The 18646-nt window shown below is 46.0% G+C and overlaps 1 protein-coding gene across 2 annotated transcripts in view; it reads left to right on the forward strand.

The window, feature by feature from the left end:
• WDR91 (WD repeat domain 91) overlaps positions 1 to 18646 on the forward strand; it is an 832764-nt gene that overhangs the window by 528947 nt on the left and 285171 nt on the right. For both annotated transcript variants that reach the window (XM_069628780.1, XM_069628779.1), the window contains one exon: positions 12256 to 12350. In XM_069628780.1, coding sequence (XP_069484881.1) covers positions 12256 to 12350 — 95 coding nt within the window. The remainder of the gene's footprint in view (positions 1 to 12255; positions 12351 to 18646) is intronic.

Below are 18646 nucleotides of genomic sequence, written 5' to 3' on the forward strand. Positions count from 1 at the left end.
GTAACTTGTTCTACTGTCTCATTGCATGTTATACTGATGGTGAGGGCAAAGTCAGAATGAAGATTATTCTTACATGGTGGTGCAGGGTTGGGCAAGCATTTGTTCAGCAACAATAAAATGTTTTATTCCTGTGGCAGGAGAGTTTTTCACTGGCATTAAGGGCAAAGCCAGCAAGAGAATGTTTGTACATGGGGATACTGGCAGAGCTAACATGAACATGTTTTTATGTGGTATTGTTACTTTGCGTAATATTACCACGCACAGAGCTGGCTGGTATATTTGGGTGTCCGGCCTCAGCAGAGCCCCGTTGTTCTCTGCTTGGTGAAAGATCTATGGTTTGATTAAATCACATACTTAAATCTTTCACCTAGTGCAGTATGCAGTGTTCTCATCTCCTGCAGCAGCAGGATCATCATGCGCATTGCGCATGCATGATGGCCCAGGCCGGCTTGTAGTGTGGTGTGCCCTGTGTTATGTTGCCAAGCTTTGAGGGTGGGTGAGGGTCCGCAGCATGGATCGTGGGGGGAGCAGCTTTTGTGTTACGCCACTGCCCTGACTGTAGTTTTTGGTAGTTGATCCTGTCGACTCAGTCCTTACTGGTAGCTGTACCCTTTGGGGTCAAGCCAGCTGCTATTGCTCCAAAGAACATCAATCTGGAGATAGGGTTATAATCTTTTTTGGGAATAGCATGGCCCTGGCAGAAGGATACAGCATAAAGAAGAGGAGCTTTCCTCTAGTGCCTTTTTTCATAAACTCCCACTGTACAGAGAAAGTGGGAGGTGGGTTTTCTCAAACTACCCTTGCCCCTTAGCCAATAGCTGACAATGTTCTCACTATTTGCTTTGCAGAGGATCAATAGCCTCTCCCTGTGGGAGTCCATCGCTGTTTTCCACCAAGGCCAAACACCAGACTTGGTTTTGACCAGGTCAGGGACCAGATCTTGTCAAGAGCTGGTGGAAAACCCTCTCAACTTGCAGTGGGAAGCCTACCAGGATTTTCACCGGAGCCAGTCCTGCCTCCGTCTCTATCCTATCTACCTGTGCCTGAATGACTTGAAATAAGTACTGCCTTTTCATTACCCCATAGCTGTATTGCACCATGCTCTGCCCCAGCAAAAGCATGATAAGCATGCGCATTGCACTTGGGTGGCGGTCCCGGCCATCCTGGAGTGTGACACGGCCTGTGCTTTGTTACCGAGCTTGACGGGGGTGCTCAGCATGTCTCGCAGAGGGGCCTGGGGGTACATTTTGTATTGCCCACTGCCTGCACAGCTTCTAAAATATGTGCTGCCTATTCCTCTCTACAAACCAGTAAAACTCTACCATAACATTTGGTGGTTGATCTATTAGGGATTTAAGGTGATAATTTGACAGAGCCATACAATCTACCTTTTTTTTTTTGTAAACTTAATTTTTATTGGCATTTGTTCAAGAAACAACACAGTACAAAATACCAGAATCTTAAAGCAAATTACAGCGAACAATCTTGGTCCCCCTTCCCTATCCTCCTCTGCCTCCCCCTCCCACCATACTTCATCTCAAAGTGGAGGCCTTCAAAACCTTATCCTGTCCTTAGTAAGCCCCCAAGAACCCTTGCCGCCGCCCCCCCCCGATTTAGCCCCCTTCTCAAAAACTTGTCCAGGTGTGCAAAAAATACCCATTCTTCTGTGTCTCGCCGGCTCTGGCCTCCTTGTTTCTTTGCTGTCCTGTGCTGGCTCCCTCCGAGGTCCCCCCCCTCAAACCCCTTCCCATTGTACATACTTACTGGTCTCAATGGGCCTCTCTCTTCAAGCCCTCATTTACATAGAAGCGCATTCCACTCCGCATTAAACACACTCAACCCATCGTGCACCACCGCCATCAACCTCTCCATGACCATCATGCGATGTACTTTCCTCTCCCAGACCTTCTTGGACGGAAGTGTTTCACTTTTCCAATTTTGGGCTATGGCCAACTGCCCCGCTCTCAGCATAGCTTTCCACATCCTGGCAAGTCTGTTTTCTTCCCTGTCCTTTCCAGGGACCCCCAAGAGCATCTACAGCGAGTCCAGGCCTATCTGAACTCCTGTGATCTCTTCCATCCATTTTACACTTTCGTTCAGTACATCTGCACCATAAATGCCACCACATGTGGGCCAGAGATCCCCGCTGGTCACATCCCCTGGGACACATGGGTGAGGTCACTGCAAACATCTTGGATAACATCAGGGTATCCCTGTGCCAGCCCATCACTATTTTGAAATTGTACTCTATCGAGGAGGTGAACAGGCTGCCCTGGAGTGTTACTTTGTAAATTTGCAGCCAGTCTTCCTCCGTTATATCCTCCCCCACGAAGTCCACCCAGTACCTCTGAAATGTTTGCCTCCCCACGAGGCAGAATTTGTTCATAGCTTTGTACAGTCTAGATAAAATACCCCTTCCTGTAGCAGACATGTCGATGACCTTCTCAAACTTGGTTAGCTCTCTTGCAAAAGACGCCACCCCCATTTTGGTAAATATGCCCTTGATTCGGAGATATTCTAAAACTGAAGCCGAGTCCCTCCCCAATACCTCCTGCATTGCTTCCAGGTCCAAAAAGTCCCCACCATTGAACAGTTGTCCCCCTCCCCGTTCCAGGCCCATATCAGTCCACTTCTGAAAGAAAGCCAGCCCCATGAGCGCAAAGTCGAATGGGGTACCCCACTCTGAAGACATCAGGGAGGGCCATGGTTGCGGTTACTTCCACTCGCACTTTCTGTGTCGTGCCAGATGGACCAAAAGAGAAAGTGGGATGCCACCTTAGACGTTCAGGGACTGTCCTGAGGAGGTGACCAAAAGTAGTCCCTCACCTTCACTGGGTGAGCCGACAAATCCTCCAATTAAGTCCAATAGGTCCTCGGGTCGTCCCTCATGTGTTCAAGCATCGCTCTTAACTGGCCCTATAGTATAATCTTATGTCAGGGAATCCAAATCCCCCTTATCCCCAGGTAGTGTAAGCATCGCCATTTTCACCCTGGGCACTTTTACACCATATAAATCTACTGAGTTTCCCTGTTATTTCTAGGAAGAACCTCTTCGGGAGATGCCTCGGAAGGGCTGTAAATAGATACAGGAGGCAGGGGAGCACATTCATTTTTACAGACGTCATCCGTCCGTACCAGGTTAGGACAAGGGGGTCCCACCTTTTTAGATCGGCTGTTAACTGCACAAAGAGCAGGCCATAATTTGCTGGGACAAGTTCCTCTAGGTCTCTAGTCACCTAAATATCCAAATACTGTATGTTCTTCATCAATTCTCATGCCCTGGTATCTCCTCCACAAGTCGAGGTGAGGGCTGGGCATAATGCATGATTTCGCAACGTTAATCTTAAGCCCCGAGAGGCGGCCATATTCTGAGATCTGTGCCATGAGTGCGAGAGCGAGCACTGGATGTCAGTGAGGTACCCCAATATGTCATCTGCAAAGAGCGAGAGCTTGCACTCAATCTCCTCCCCCGGCTATGCCCCGGATCTGCCTGTTTGGTTGAATCGCAATCGCTAGCGGTTCCATCGCTAGCGCATATAGTAATGGCAAGAGGGGGCACCCCTGTCTCGTGCCCCTTGTTAGCATGATGGCCTCTGACCATCCTCCATTAACAAAAACTCTAGCCCTGATCCTATTATAGAGTTCTGTCACCCATCTCCGGAAGTTCGTTCCAAACCCCATCTTCGCCAGGACCTTCATCATGAAGGGCCATTTGACCGTGTTGAATGCCTTCTCTGAGTCCAGGGATACCAAGCAGGCATCTAGGCCCCTCGTCTGTGCAGAGTGAACCAGGTTTATGGTCTTACGAATATTATCCGATCCTTGTCTTCCTTTCTTGAAGCCCGCCTGGTCACTGTGCACCAATTTAGGCAATCCCCCCTCCAATCTCATTCCCAGGACTTTCGCCAGGATTTTTACATCATTGTTCAGGAGGGAAAGGGGTCTATATGAGGAACACTTGGTGAGTTCTTTCCCCTCCTTCGGGATTGCTACTATCATTGCCAGCAACATTGTGGGAGGCAAGGTCTCCCCCTGTATGCAGGTGTTGAACACTCTCACTAGGTATGGGGCTAACCATGATCTAAATAGTTTGTAGAATTTCATCGAGAAGCCATCCTCCGTCGGAGCTGTCCCTGACTTCATTCCCTTTATGGCTTGCAGGACCTCCTCTACTGTTTTAGGACACTCGAGATTCTTCACTATTTCCTTGGAGAGCCCTGGAAGGGGGAGCCCCTCCAAAAACGTGTCTATCTGTGCCTCCTCGCTCTTCTGTTCCAACGCATAGAGGGTGCTGTAATACTTGGCAAACTCCTCCCCAATGCCTTTTTGGTCGAAGATGGACACACCCTTCTCAGTCTTTCTGATTCAAATCGTTCTCCACTTCCTTTCTTCACTCAGTCTCCAAGTAAGGATCTTGTCCGCCCTTTCCCCCCTTTTCATGGTATTTCTGCTTCAGGAACAGAAGTTTATTTTCTGTATCTTGAACCAGGATAGCATTTAGTTGGGTTTTATAGCTCTGGAGTTCCTTCGCCTTTGCAGGTGACATGTATCCCCCCAGGCTCCCCATGGCTGGAATAGCGCGATCTTTCGGCGTAAGTCACTTTCCTTCCTCCCCCTCTCTTTTTTCTTCTGGGAGCCTATCCTGATCAATGTCCCCCGAATTGTCGCCTTAGCCCTTCCACAGGGTTTGAATCCCCACCTCCCTGGTATCATTGAAGAGGAAGTATTCCTTGATTCTTGAGAGGAGTTCCTGTTGCAACACCTTATCCTTCAGCAGAAAATCATTGCACCTCCTACCCCACCGCCCCGTCCCCCATACCCTCCCTCGGGCTCGATGTCTGTCCCCTGCCCACTGATATCCTTAGCATATTGTGGTCTGACCATGGAATTGGGTTGTCCGAAACCTGCGCTTTCAGGGTTGTATCTACGAAAATCCGGTTTATGCGGGAGTATGGGTTATGCACCACTGAGAAGTATGTGAATGGCCTATCCCCTTCCATGGGGGGGAGAGAGGGAGTCAACCAAGCCCACAACTTTCCCCTTACGGGTGGTCCCTTCCCTATTCTCTTGCGGTCCCTCACTGAGTCTAACACCATGTCAAAATCCCTCCACCACCAATTGGCCTCTACAAACGCAATTAGTGTGTCCCTCGCTTCCCAGTCGGACGGAGACCAGAACCTCCACTCCTCTCCTTCGAAGTCGGGGTTCCCTTCCCCTCAGCCAGCGTGTTTCCTGAAGACATAGCCAGTCAAGTCGTGCCGTCTTCCAGAGCACGAGCGACCTCTTGTTTGGTGAGTTCAGGCCTTGTGCGTTGAAGGAGCCAACACACATTTCACCAAGTCCAGACATTGCTTTGCTGCCTAAACACTTCATCACTCCCCACTACCCGAGACAGTTCCGTCCTTGGGCTTTTGTCCTCAAGACCCATGGAGCGTTGAGTAAACTTAGACTTGGCGCACCCTGGACAGAATATAGCACAACCAACTGAAACTCCCCCTGCCCCCCACCCTGTAGAACAACCAACTCCACCTTGAGCCACCCCAACCCCTGCGACATCCAACCCCACCTAGATTCATCACCTTACACGGGATCGAATCACAAGTGGTCCTCCTAAACCCGGGACCGGCTTATGCAAGGCACTTTTCCCTGAGCCCGCCGCCCCCCCCCCATCGCTATGCACCTTAAGGCTCATTGCTCCCCCCCACACCTTCTCTCCTCCCCCCTCCTCATCCTGTCCCATCCGTGGGCCTCTGCCAGGCATGAATGATCCCCCTCAGATCTCCACCATTCACGTCCTTGATGTCATTGGCCCCAGCAAATCCCTTCTCAGTGATATTCATAGACTCCCCCTCATTCCCGGGGTGGTGGTACGTTTTTTTAACTTCTGTTGTGTCCTGGGGATCTTTAGTCTGTCCTGCAGCTGGCCACTGCTGCATGCTCCTTCCAGCGCTTCGCCAGGACCCTACGGTGGTGCCCGGGGGTTCCCCATGAGTTCGACAATCACCCTTTGAATATTGTCTTCAGTTATTAGCTTGTACGAGTAGCCCTCGTGCTCAAAAGATATTGAGAAGGGGAAGCCCCAGCGGTACCTCACTCCCTTTTCAGTGAGCCATTTAGTCAGGGGTCCACACTGCTTCCTCCTAGCCACTGTGAAGGCCGACATATCTTGGTAAATTAATATCTTGGCAGAGCCATAGGCCACTGGACCCACTTTCCTCTCCCTCTCCAGAATATTCACTTTATCTGGGAAGTAGTGGAACCTTGCCAGTATTGTTCTCAGCCCCCCCAGCCCTCCTCCTACCCGGTGTGCTCGATTGATCGTGGCTCATCAATTGCGTCCGAGCCAAACAGGAGCCTCAGCACTTCCATGATCGACCTCTTGATATCCCCCTCGGTTTCTCCCTCCCTTTCCGGGAACCTGAAGAAGGTTGTTTCTTCATTCCCTCTTTCTCAAAATCATCAATCTTTAGCTTGATTTCGGATTCTCTCCTTTCCAGTTCTGATAGCGTCAAATCCATTTGCGTCTCCAGTGTATCAAGTAAGGCATGATTGCTCTCCAGGCATTGAATCCTCTCATCGATAGAGTTCATTCTCTGGTGCATCTTGTCCAGCCGGAGGCCCAATGCGGAGCACATTTCCCTTATTGCCTCCATCAGAGCTGCAATGTCCTTCTTATTGGACAGGGGAGCCTGGAACTGGAATCTCTCTTAGGCAGTCCTCCAGCTCATTTATCTCTGGGTTCTTGTTGCTCCCTACTGCCCCTCCAGTGAGCACCCTGGCTGTTTCTTCTCGGATCGATTGCTTGGTCCCAATGTTACGCGACCTTATCCACGGCCCACACGATTTCCACACCTGTTGGGCAGGTGAGCTGGTGCCCAGGGAGTCAGGACAGGGCCCCCCTCTTCTTTGTAGTTGATGGATGCCCCCTGCTGCACACAGGGGTCTCTGTATCTCTCCCTCAGGGCTCCTTGTTTATGCTCCTCCACCACCTCACTTCAGCTACACGAGCGTAGCCCCTCACTGTCCACCGGCACACTCCTGTTGCAGTCCCAGAGGTGTTGTGGCGAGGTAGGTACATGCCCCTCTTTCAACTAAGGGGACCCACACCTCACCACCTGCTCCAAACACTAGTCCCAATTGGCTCAGGCGTCACCCCTCCTTCCACGAGGCACAGGGCCCGGCCGTCCCCAGCAGGCTCACTTCTCCAGGCCACCCTCCACATGGGCCTCACCAGATCCACCAAGTGTCCATGCACTTGGCACGCCCCACCGGGACACTAGTGGCTGTCCCCCGGGGCAGGGGAACCCTCTGGTGTCCCTCTGCTCTGCTCGTTCACCACCTCTCCCCATGCCCACGGTGAGTGGGGCCACAGCGGGGACACAAGCCCTACCTCGCTCTAAGCCTCACTGGTCGTTTCTCCTGCGCTCCAGGCCTCACAGGTGGTCCCTCCTGCCTGGCGCATGTCCTCCTTCCTCTTGGACCTCAGTCGCATCCCGCGGGGGCCTCTGGGCTGCTGTGCACACTCCCGTTGTCTTCACACCCCCAGGGGGAATGCAAACCTCACCCCTCGGGGCTGCCTGGACTGCGGCAGGCTCCTGCTGTTCCTCCCCCTCACTCTGATTCCTCCGGGGGGTCTCTGATGCACCATGCAACCCCTGCCGAGGGGCAGCACTAAGCCGCTGTACATTTCCTGCCCAGGCCCACTCTGTGAAGGGTCGACCCTGGCCTCTCTCTGTCCGCTTCTCCCCCTCTGCTTCATGGCCTGTAAGCCACCTCCGCTGCCCAGGCTCTTCACATGGCTAATTTAGCCGCTCCAGAAATGATCCGCTCCAGACTTGGGACGGAGGTGCCCCAGCCTGTTATCACTGGGGGGCAATCATCCTTACTGCTTGGGGGAGGTGGGAAGGTAAGGGGGCGACTCAGTATCCCTTTGCGTGTCCGGGCTCAGGAGCTGACAAAACAGTTAGCAGTCCGCCATGCGCCCCCGTGACCTCCATCTAACAGCATTATATTTGCGCTATGCCCGCTATCTGGGAATCTATGTCCCACATTGATCTTGTTAGGAAAAAAAAGTGTTAAAGCCGAGATATATTGGGTTTATTTTTGAGTAAATCACCAGGAGTCTGATCGGGACCTGGCGCTTTTGGGGATTTCTGGCCGATTATTGCTAACTTCACCCCCCCCTGTTAAAAAAAAAAAAAAAAAAAGCTGGTCTGTGCCCTTTGGTTTGTCCAGAATCTTTGTAAAAGGCTCAACCATAAGGACTGCAGTAGAATTATTTTATACAGACTCTTGCAATGTGCTTACCAGGTAGATTCTTCAATTAAATATAACTTAGCAGTGTGCTCTGTTGGTTCCCTGCCAGAATCTTCATATATCCTTTGCCCTTACAATGGGCTTTTGAAGATTCCATCTATTTTTCTATGGCCAATTTCTTTTTTAGTGCTATTGCATTTTTATAAGTTTTCTACTGGACACAATTTAATTTTTTTAAATTACCTATCCCTCCTTAAGGGTCTCCATAGGAGACTTCTTTGCTGCACTACAGTCGTTGTCAAACCATTGACTTTTTGAACCTGCTTTTCTACTCTCCATCCTGTAATCCTTAGTACCCAGTTTTAGAAGATCATATATATAATACAATCTACCTAATTGCAGGACATGGACAAGCTATAATGATTTGATGAAGAGCTAAGTCTTCATATCAAAATTATGTTGCTGGCGAAGATTAGATTTTCTCCCAGTTGATCCTCCCTCTTGCAGTCAAAACATTTTGGTGTGCTCCGGGAACAAGCCTGGGATCAGACCGCTCTATATGTCAATATTCAGAGTAAGGACAAGTGGGTCATAATCAGTCATTATTTGTTGTATCACCCGTAAATCGACTGTGAGCTATCAAGTCGACAAAGGCAACATTATATAATCAATAAGGCTCCTTCTTTGTGCAATCCTAAATGCGAGGGCTGTGGGAAAATCGCCCTGTACTCTCCCAATGCAACAACTTAATCCCAAATCATTAAAAAAAAAGGCAGCTAGCTTCTCCACATTTTTATAATATTTGAAAGTGGTAGTCCCATTAAAATCAGCAATCTCCCATACATAATTTAATTTTCTTCTTTCTGAACCTCCTTCAGCATGAGAAAAGATTTGATCTGGCAGTTTAAATAAATATTTTATTTTGCCAGGAGATTTTATCTATTTATCTTGTACTTGCTCCTCTAATCATGAAAGTTTGTTTCTGGTCTGTAAATTGGACCAGGATTGTGTCTGAGGTAAATGCTGCAACTAGCCAGGCACAAACCATCTCTTATGGTAACTTGGATCGCCATTATATCCATAGACTCAGGATTTAATTTAGAAGTCTCTTGGATAATATTATCCGCCACCCATGTAAGCAGCCCACCTTGTGGTCTCCTACGTGGGCCTCTAATGACAGGGGTATGGAAAGTTTAACAACCTTTCAACAAGATTCTGTCAGTTGCCCAAGTTTTCTGGACGCAAATGATGGTATGTAATTTTATAATCAAAAACCACTCTTCATCTTCAAGTTTGTTGCTTAGGCCTGCCACATTCCAGAACAGTATTTTCAAGTCATTACGTTAATCACATGTTGACTTTTTCTCCAGCCTCCAATTTCTCATCAGGAAGGAATATTGAGTCTATCATCTGTTATGTGATCTCTGTTGACCTCGGAAAGTGGGCCTCCATTCTTGTCTCCTTTTCAGTCCGGTAATACCTCTCCATAGCTTCTAGTATCCACTTGAAGTCACTGAGTGGTCCACCTTTTCTATCGTTTTTTGACGTTTAGAGATTCCCTCCATGATATGCAAGTAACCTTTTGCCATATCTACAGCATACTTGCCAACCCTACGGATTTAGGCGGTTGGCTACCGTTTTTATGCAGTCCTACCTTTTGGTATCAGATCCTACCACTATTTTTAGACTCATGTTGGTGTATAACTCCACGGGCTTCTGACTCGGAGCTCAGCCCCAGGACACAGAACCAGCAGCGGCAGAGCGAGACTTATTCTGCCCGTGCTAAGAGGCCCATTAGACAGAGTCTGTAACTGACATGATGTGACTCTGCCGCATGCAAGAGGACTTTAGGTCATCACTGGAGCAGTTTGAAGCCACACATTCCATGCCTGCTAGAGAGCTGTCTTTGTGTGTAGTGCTGCAGTCACAGTGCAGCCCACAGAAATAATCATTGCCCTGGCTCTACTGCCACAGGGTGCGGGTTCTGTGAGGACCTCTTCTGCCAAGGTCATTTAGTGTTTTACATAGGGAGTTATGAGTTCAGATTGACCATTTAAAATCTTTCCAATAAGTGTGTATTGAAAGCTCCAGTGAATAGTGTAATGTCCAAAAGACACAATTAATGCACACTTCTTAGGCCAGAGTAGGATTGCCTTTTCAGCTCAAGACTGCACATTTTAAAAAAATATTTAGAAATATTTCCCACCTATGCAGCAGGCACTACAAATACACTACCCCTCATGTCTTCTAGTAATAAGTGCAATCACACAACTGAATAATGTTCATTTTTTATCAACCTCTGAACAATAAAAACAGTCAAACCAAAACCTGCAGGCTATGCAGAGCTCTCTGCAGCCAGTGCATTCAATACATGATGTGTTTTAGCACCATCAGAATGTAACTTCCTAGAAGCAGCCATTAAGGATATCTCAAATGGTTTCCTTTTTTTAAACAATTGCAAGGAAACAACAGTTTTCCGGAAGGTTCCCTGACGTGTGGGTCTAGACTGGCAATGGATGGGTGGAGTCGCACAAGGGTCTAAGTGAAGGCCGCACAAAGGTTTAGGTCCTATTATCAATATGCTGTCAAAGTGCATTTTTACAAACTTTTCGGACAATCATTTTTTAACGCTCACAGTTCATAACCTTTCATTGACTAGTATCAAATCTAAATTGCAAAGATTTAGAGTACACTATGTAAGGGCACTAACTTCTCTGTTATGTAAGTTCCACACAACTTGCCCCCTTCAACACCTTGAGACACGATTTATAATAACCATCTAACATAAGTGGGCCACTCTCGGTTTGAATGTCTGAATCGTGTGACTATAAAAGTCAGCCATTTTGGATTCTGTCCGACGGGTCGGGGAAGCCGCAAAGCTTTGCAGTGATGAAGCTGAGCCAATGCTTCTCCGACAATTGCTCCGTCTGCGCAGACTTGCTTGTTGGTTAATCAGTAATCAGTATGGATGTTGCAGAACACTGAACGTTTTTGTGAGAGGGCGGAGGGGAAGACATTTCTCAGCCATTAGGTTTTAATGACTGGAACCCCGGGGCTTGTATAACCGGGAACACTTCTTCCTACACTTCGAGTACTTAAAGGGCTAGTAGGCACCATATTACTCGTGCGATAAGCTGCTCCTTGTGCCTTCTGGCATGGTATGGTTGATCAATGGCTCCACTCCATTCTGCCCCTTGGTCAACCTTTGGTGTAAGACAGGAGACTTAATCACAGATCCCTGACACTACAGTTGGCTGTAGTGATCACAGCAGTTCCTTTGGCCATAGGAACCCCAGCTCTTTGGACCTCTTGTTAACCTGGTACTTTTGATCATGTAGACTCTGGCACTGTTCACCACCAAGTACCTCAGAATATTAGAGTTTTCAAGACTCTGATATGATTTCTGCATCACACATTCATTATTATGCACTGGAAACAGTGCCACTATTGTTTCCTAGAACCCACAGGGATGCTGCATACTGGTGCCCCCAACAATACTGGATATTAGTTACCTCGCCTCTCATATGATGCATGTTTATACATTATGTAATTGGTTCACTGCTTTTCATACTACTTCCGTTACCACCTTTCTTTTTATACAGCGTCCTTTGAACATTTACTAATCCTCATGTGTAAATATAATCTTTACTCAATTTAATTCCTGTGCTAGGTTTATAAATTGTCTTTGCACATGGGGGATTTTTGTAAGTTATCCTTTGCATTCTTTAGTTTGATGCTGTTCATCATGCACTGGATGTTTGTACTGTTTCACACACAGACCACATTTTATGCAGTTTACATGTTTTTTCTTTACTCTGCCTCTCACAATAGGTTGTGGCGTGTCCCTTATATGCTAACTTTTTATACTGCCCTTTTTGTATGATGTATATTTGTGCTTTCTTTTACTTGCTTTCTTTAAGTACTGTCTTGCACGCTTTTTAAATCCATTCCTCACACTATGTATTCATATGCTATCTCACTTGGTTTTCTTTTCTAAAGCTTTTGCTGGGAAGTGGTGTTGGGACTGTCCGACTCTATGACACAGAAGCCAAAAAGAACCTTTGTGAGATTAACATTGATGAAGACATGCCCAGGTAAGCTTCCCCAAACTCACTGCAGTGCAGGCCCAGGTATTGGTTGTTATTTCTTCAAGAAATGCCCTGGTAACCTCTTAATTTCTTCCAGAGATGCTGTAATGAATGAATGAATGAATGAATGAATGAATGAATGAATGAATGAATGAATGAATGAGTGATGAATGAATGCAAGAATGTAAAGGTCCTTTTTAAGTGTTGCACAGTTTTTAAAATTCTGAGAAATGTATTCACATAACGAAGCATGTGAATTCAATGGTTCATTGTGTATAACAACCAAACACAAATCATTTTGATTCACAATTTCAGCATTATATTTTTGTCAAATTATATTTTTGTCAAATCAGAGGTTTTTCCAAAAAGACAGATATTGTGATGCTCTGATAGTTATGGGGAACATGTGTTTTAAGATGTACATTATGCAACTGTTATTAAACTGGGAAGCCATTTACTTTGAATATTACAAAGATGTAATGTCTGCAGTACAGTGGAACAGTAGCAGTTTTGAACATTCTCAACTTGACAATTTAAAAAAGGCATATTATTATGATACTTAAAAATGGACTTTATTAAAATAAAACAGTCCAGGTTTTAGTCAAAAGTAAATGTGGGAACAAATCTGTTTATAAAATACTTAAAGCTTTGTGGCAATTATGTGACTGTTAGCATTTTCCTTATTTAGTGACAAACCACTAATCCATTGTGCCTCTCCCTGTAACCTAAGAAGCAGGCGCCAAAAGCTCCAATCCTCCGTTCCACATGTTTGCTCCTTTTGGCCATCCAATCGCTCAAGCCCTGAACCCTCCAGAGGCCAAAAGCCCCATCCTCAGCAAGATCTTCTTTTTAGCTCTAGTTTTGCACCCACCCAGTGTCAATTGAAGAAGAGATTCCTCCATTCACCAAGTGTGGCGCTTACAGACCAAATTTAGAATGTTACTCTTGATTCCAAGGCATTAGTCTTTCCCATGATCACATCGGCTGACCATGTCCTTGCCTGTTTTCCCTAGTTCCTGCCCAACAGTGTGATGAACAGTGAAAAAACAGAAGACTGAACTTTTCTGATGCCTCTAGCAAATCTTTCATGAGAACGAGGGTAGATCAGAATTCCATTCAAGCTACATTATTCTAATAATGTTTGGAATTGATTTTATATCATTTCTTAGGCCTAATGATCATCAAAACAACATGGATTCTATATTCCATTTAGTTAGTCTCACAAAATCTTGTATTCTGCACATCCCGTGGCTGTAATATGTATGCATGTTTTTCTAGTTTACTTACTACTTCCCATTAAGTTATGTGAGGTAGGGTAGCCAGCCATACATTAGATCTCCAAACCCAATCATGAGATAATAGCAGCCACGAACTATAAGGGATTGAGTAGTGAATGAAGGTGAAGAACATTGGAAACGGGGAGAGAAGACCCCCTTTGACTGGTAGAACTTTGTTGGTTTCTTTTACATTTTAGAACTTTGTTGGTACTTTGGAAAGGAGCTGAAGGTGATCAGCTAAAAGACATTTTCCCCATCATGTTATATTGAGTTTAGTGTGTGAGGGTCAGGTTAGGATTTTGGACACAGGATGGAGAACTTGTTGTTTTGGACATTCTGACACGGACGTTCATTAGTTTTGTTGAGGCAGGGAAACCCCTCCTGGAGTTGGGGATAGGTAGGATTTCCCCAACCCTCTTTAACTTTATCAATAAAAGTCTTTAGCAATCACCATAATGCCACTGTGTCTGAGTCTTACTCTTTATCCCTTACAGATTCTTTTACTCCTGTTTCCATGCCATATTGGGCATCTAGTGCAGGTTCTTTTAAACCCAAGTCTCATTCTGATTATGCAATCCCAGCTTGCTTTTTAAAAGATCTCCCAGCAGAAGTTCTCTCTTCTCGGTTACTTAATTTGGACTTCTCCCTAAGCCAACGACTATTTCCAGAGTTGCTAAAAGTGTCTCTTATTACTCCTCTCCTGAAAAAGCCTCATTGCAACCTACTTGTCTAAGTAGTTATAGACCATTCGACCTGTCTTCCATTTCCCGGTACAATCTCGGAGAAGGCTGTCTTGATGCAACTCCAGGTTCGCATTGAGAACCATTAATTGATGTCTTCTTATCAGTCGGGTTTCCTTCCTCAACATAGCATCGAAAGCGATATCCTTCATGTTATAGATGACATCCTCCGATCTATTGATAATGGTGTTCCTTGCTTTCTCATTCTACTTCAATTCTCGGCAGCCTTTGGCAAGTTAGACCTTTGGAGGTTCCTAGCTATTCTGTTTTTATTATTCTATTTGAATGGGCTTGGGAGTTTGAGTGTTGAGTTGGTTTAAGTCTTTTCTCTGACAGATCTCAAGCAGTTCTGCTGAGATCCCTCAACCATTTGCCTGAATAATATAGCATGCTTCAAGTGTTAAATCTTTCGCCCATTTTGTTTTCTCCTAGATCAAGCCTCTGGGATGCCTGTTGGCCAAGCATGGGGTAGTAATTTGCCAGTATGCCGATGCTACTCGGTTGTACTTGAAGAATTCTGCTACTGGGGATTTTACTCGCCTGAAGGGTTAACTGGATGTGATACAATCATGGATGCTGCCTGCTAATTTAAAATTCAATTGGTCCAAAACAAAGTTTCTTTTGTGCTCACAAGAGAATTAAGAGTCAGTAGTTAGTTCAAGATTGGCTCTCTATTCTTCGTCAGAAAGGTATTTCAGCTTTACCTGTATCCTCTGCTTGCTCTCTGGGTTTTTGGTTAGATCCTTAACTTTTTATGAAGGTTCATGTGTCCAAGAAGACTCAAGCTGCACAATATCAGATCTCTTTATTGCGCTGATTCAAGCCATTCCTCCTGTCTGAGCTGGTGCTATCACAAAATGATGGAAGAAATGCTGTTCTTCTGGGTGTTACTCACCAGCAGAGGATAGTAAGCAGAGGCAGTGAAAGGGGAGTACTGGACTCCCAAATGGCAGCTATTGATTGAAGAACCTGGGTTAGCCCTTAACCCAAGCCTCGTCACTTGAGCTGTATCTTGAAGATGTCAAACAGAGGAGCAGATCAAACGAAAGAGCTGGGAGAACACACTGCCACAGAACCAGGCTGCAAGGCAAGAACACAGTAGTTAATGTGATTTGGTAAGTCTGGTATCTAAGCACCTCTATAATAATATTGAATAACCTGTTTTGGCAACTGGGGAGCCCAAAGGTAAAGCGCTACAATCCCTCCTTTCAAAGAGTCTGATACTAGTAGGGACAGCCGCGAGGCGAGAGTAGTTCAGAAGCACCCGGCTAATGGAAATCAGAAAGCGGGCGTGAGTCAACACCAGCGAATCAGTGTAAGTTCAAAGCGGCAGACGGAAGCAGTCCATGCAGGCAGGGGTCGGTAACAACAAGGCAGGTACGGTACAGGATGAAGAGCGAAGCAGTCCGTGTGTGCAGGCAGGAGTCTGCAACAGCGAGGCAGGTCCGGTACAGAGAAGAAGACAAAGGGAACTCCGTAAAGCAGGCAGTAGTCAGGGAATCTGCTAACAAAGTTCAGGAAACGAGGAGTCCGAGGGTAGCTCACTTAATCAGAAGCAGCGAGCAGTGAGTTTACAGGCTTCTTATGTGAATGGATGGGGCAGAGCCCAGCGTGTCGAGCAGCTGACAAGAGCACATGATCGTCTATGACGTATGGTGTGTTGTGCTCAAACTCCGCCTCGCATAAAGGAGAGCGGCCACTGTCCTTCTCCATGGCAACCGCCAACGCCGGAAAAACGGGCCAGCCAAGCATTTACCGCTTCTGAAAGCTAGCACTCTCATTTTGACTGACGAGCCCTGCAAACAGGAACGACACCTCAGAATCACGACACTGGGTCTCCCAAAAACTGCTCTTAACCCCTTAAAGTTCTAATTTCCTAATGCAGCTCGATTTATATTTGGGGCCAAACATTTTTATCAGGTTTCCTTCATTTTAAAAATCACTTCACTTGCTTGGTTTTAAAGCTAGAATTCAATTTAAAGTTTGCTGTATTGCTTTTAAAGCCATTTGCCTTCAAGTATCTTTTGTACCCGTTTAAGAAACTGAATATTTCTGCAGGACAACATACAGCTAGAAGCAAAGTTCTTTTCTGCCTTGAAAATTCACGTTCGGAGAACCAGCACTTCGAATCAAGTATTCTCTGCAATCGTGCCTCATATTTGGAATGCTTTGTTGGATTATCTTTGCCTTGCGACCTATTCTCTTCAGTTCCTTAACTATTTAAAAACCTTTTTGTTTCCTGCATAGAACCTTTTAAAGAGGAAATCGTTTTTTTCCCCTATTTCGACATTTTGTATGGCAAGTATTATTTGTTCTCTTTTTGTGCTGCATTTCTTTAATTGTACAGAACTTGGATTGCCTTTGGCAAGGTACACCCTTTATCAGAACTAGCTAGGGAAAACGAAAGGTTTGACATGATGAGGTAGGGGGAAAGGTCTTTGTGTCAGGAAGCGTGGCTTTAAAACCAATAAATATTCCTTAGGCCCAGGGGACATGCAGTACTCCTATGTTTCATCCCTTTTCCTCCATGTTTGTAGCTATCCGTCCCATCGTGATGATACCAGCGCACCAAATATTGTCCCTCACAATTTTGAATTCAGGGGCAGAATCCTTAAGTGTGGGCATGGCCTCATCAAGGATCGCCCACCGACAATGCCCAATAGTCACTGTTTCCACACAGACTGGCCAGACAGCACAGCGGCACTCTGGCTGTCTTTTCGTTTTCCTCACAATTACTTCATACGCCCTGGTCTTCCCTTCCCCGGTTTATGCCGTGAATAAAGGTAGGGTTCTGTGCGGGTCGGTGCAGGGCCCACACTCCGTTGCTTGGAGTGTTAGCGTCCCACTATAAACATTTGGATGTGAGAGGGGCTGCAGCTTGTTGCCACACTGCGCTCTGTAGAATTGATTTCTCTGGAAGAGAAACGGTGGGAGGCGATTTTTCACTCGTCCCTCCAGATCCATTTACGGGTCCCCTTGGAGCGAGATAAGTGACGCAATCTCTTTCAGAGCACCCTTGTGTAGAGAAACCTTTCCAAGAGGGATCGATCAGATCTTTCGGCGGCACATAGCCGCTCCACCAAGGGCATCCTCAAGCCTCTAAGACTCCTACCACTGTTTGCGCCAAGGATTCGGCTGGGTCTCATACTGGTGCATGCACTAAGGGCTCATCAGGGCCTTTTACTGGCCGAATGGCTGAGTACTCCTTTGAGTCTATTCAAAAACTCTAACCGGGACAAACCCCTAGGGTGTTATGCCTCACAGGCCTTTGTTCACGCTTGTTACTACCATTAGTAGGACTCATCCCATAGGTGTAAAACCTTCAGTGGCAGCTCTTCAAGAACCCACAACTTTAAAAGATTGTTTTCGTCTGTATTGCAATGCCTTCTTTGCTTTATTTATACAAGTCTGAAGTATTCTTGCCTTTCGATTCTCTATACCCTCAACGCCCACATTCCAGCTCAGTGCACCTTCCAAGCTGATCAGCTGTTTAAACTTTTGTTATCATTAGGGAACATTATCAAGATTAATGTGTATTGGTTGAATGCTCTACTGTACCTCTTTTTTTGTGTGCAATTCTTTATTTATGTTTTTCGGTTTATAGTACATCATAACACTATCTGTTCCGTACTCTCACCCTCTGCCGTGATCAATTCCCCATACATTAAACCACTATTCTCCTACATGTATCCATGATTTTCTCTACCGGTCTTAGATATGAAAACACAGAGAGCTTTCCTATACCCAATGCTTTCTCCAGCTCCTGTATTGAAATATGCATCCCCTTCACCCAAAGTTGGTCCACTCTCTCTAAGCCAGCCTCATGCCATGCTTGAAATTTGAATGGGTCTGGTACTCTTGTTCAGAAGAGAATTGCTATAGCGTTTTGGTGATGGACTGCCTATGTTTGTTTATGTTTATGTTTAATAATTTATAATGTGCACCAAGGTACCCGAAGGCTGATGGGCGCAACAAAACAAAACACCATAGATAAGACAGATTGTACAGAGTAACAAAAAACAAACAACAACATAAACCAACATCCCAAAGGATGGTAAGCATCAAGGACTTGATAAAAAGAACATAATGAGGCTACATAGATGGGTGGTTTCCATAACATAGATGTACATCAGATGATTAAATTACACCTAGACGACCTTTTGGGGAGATATTTACAGAGCCTAAGGAACATGGGTAAAGTACTCGACCCACAGCCCACTAGAACACAATCGTTGTTGTGGTACGAACACCATTCTTTAAGGTCAACCCTCCGGACAATCTGTAG

This window comes from Ambystoma mexicanum, chromosome 12 (genome assembly GCF_040938575.1).
Source record: "Ambystoma mexicanum isolate Mex_15411 chromosome 12, UKY_AmexF1_1, whole genome shotgun sequence".
Lineage (NCBI taxonomy): Eukaryota > Metazoa > Chordata > Amphibia > Caudata > Ambystomatidae > Ambystoma > Ambystoma mexicanum.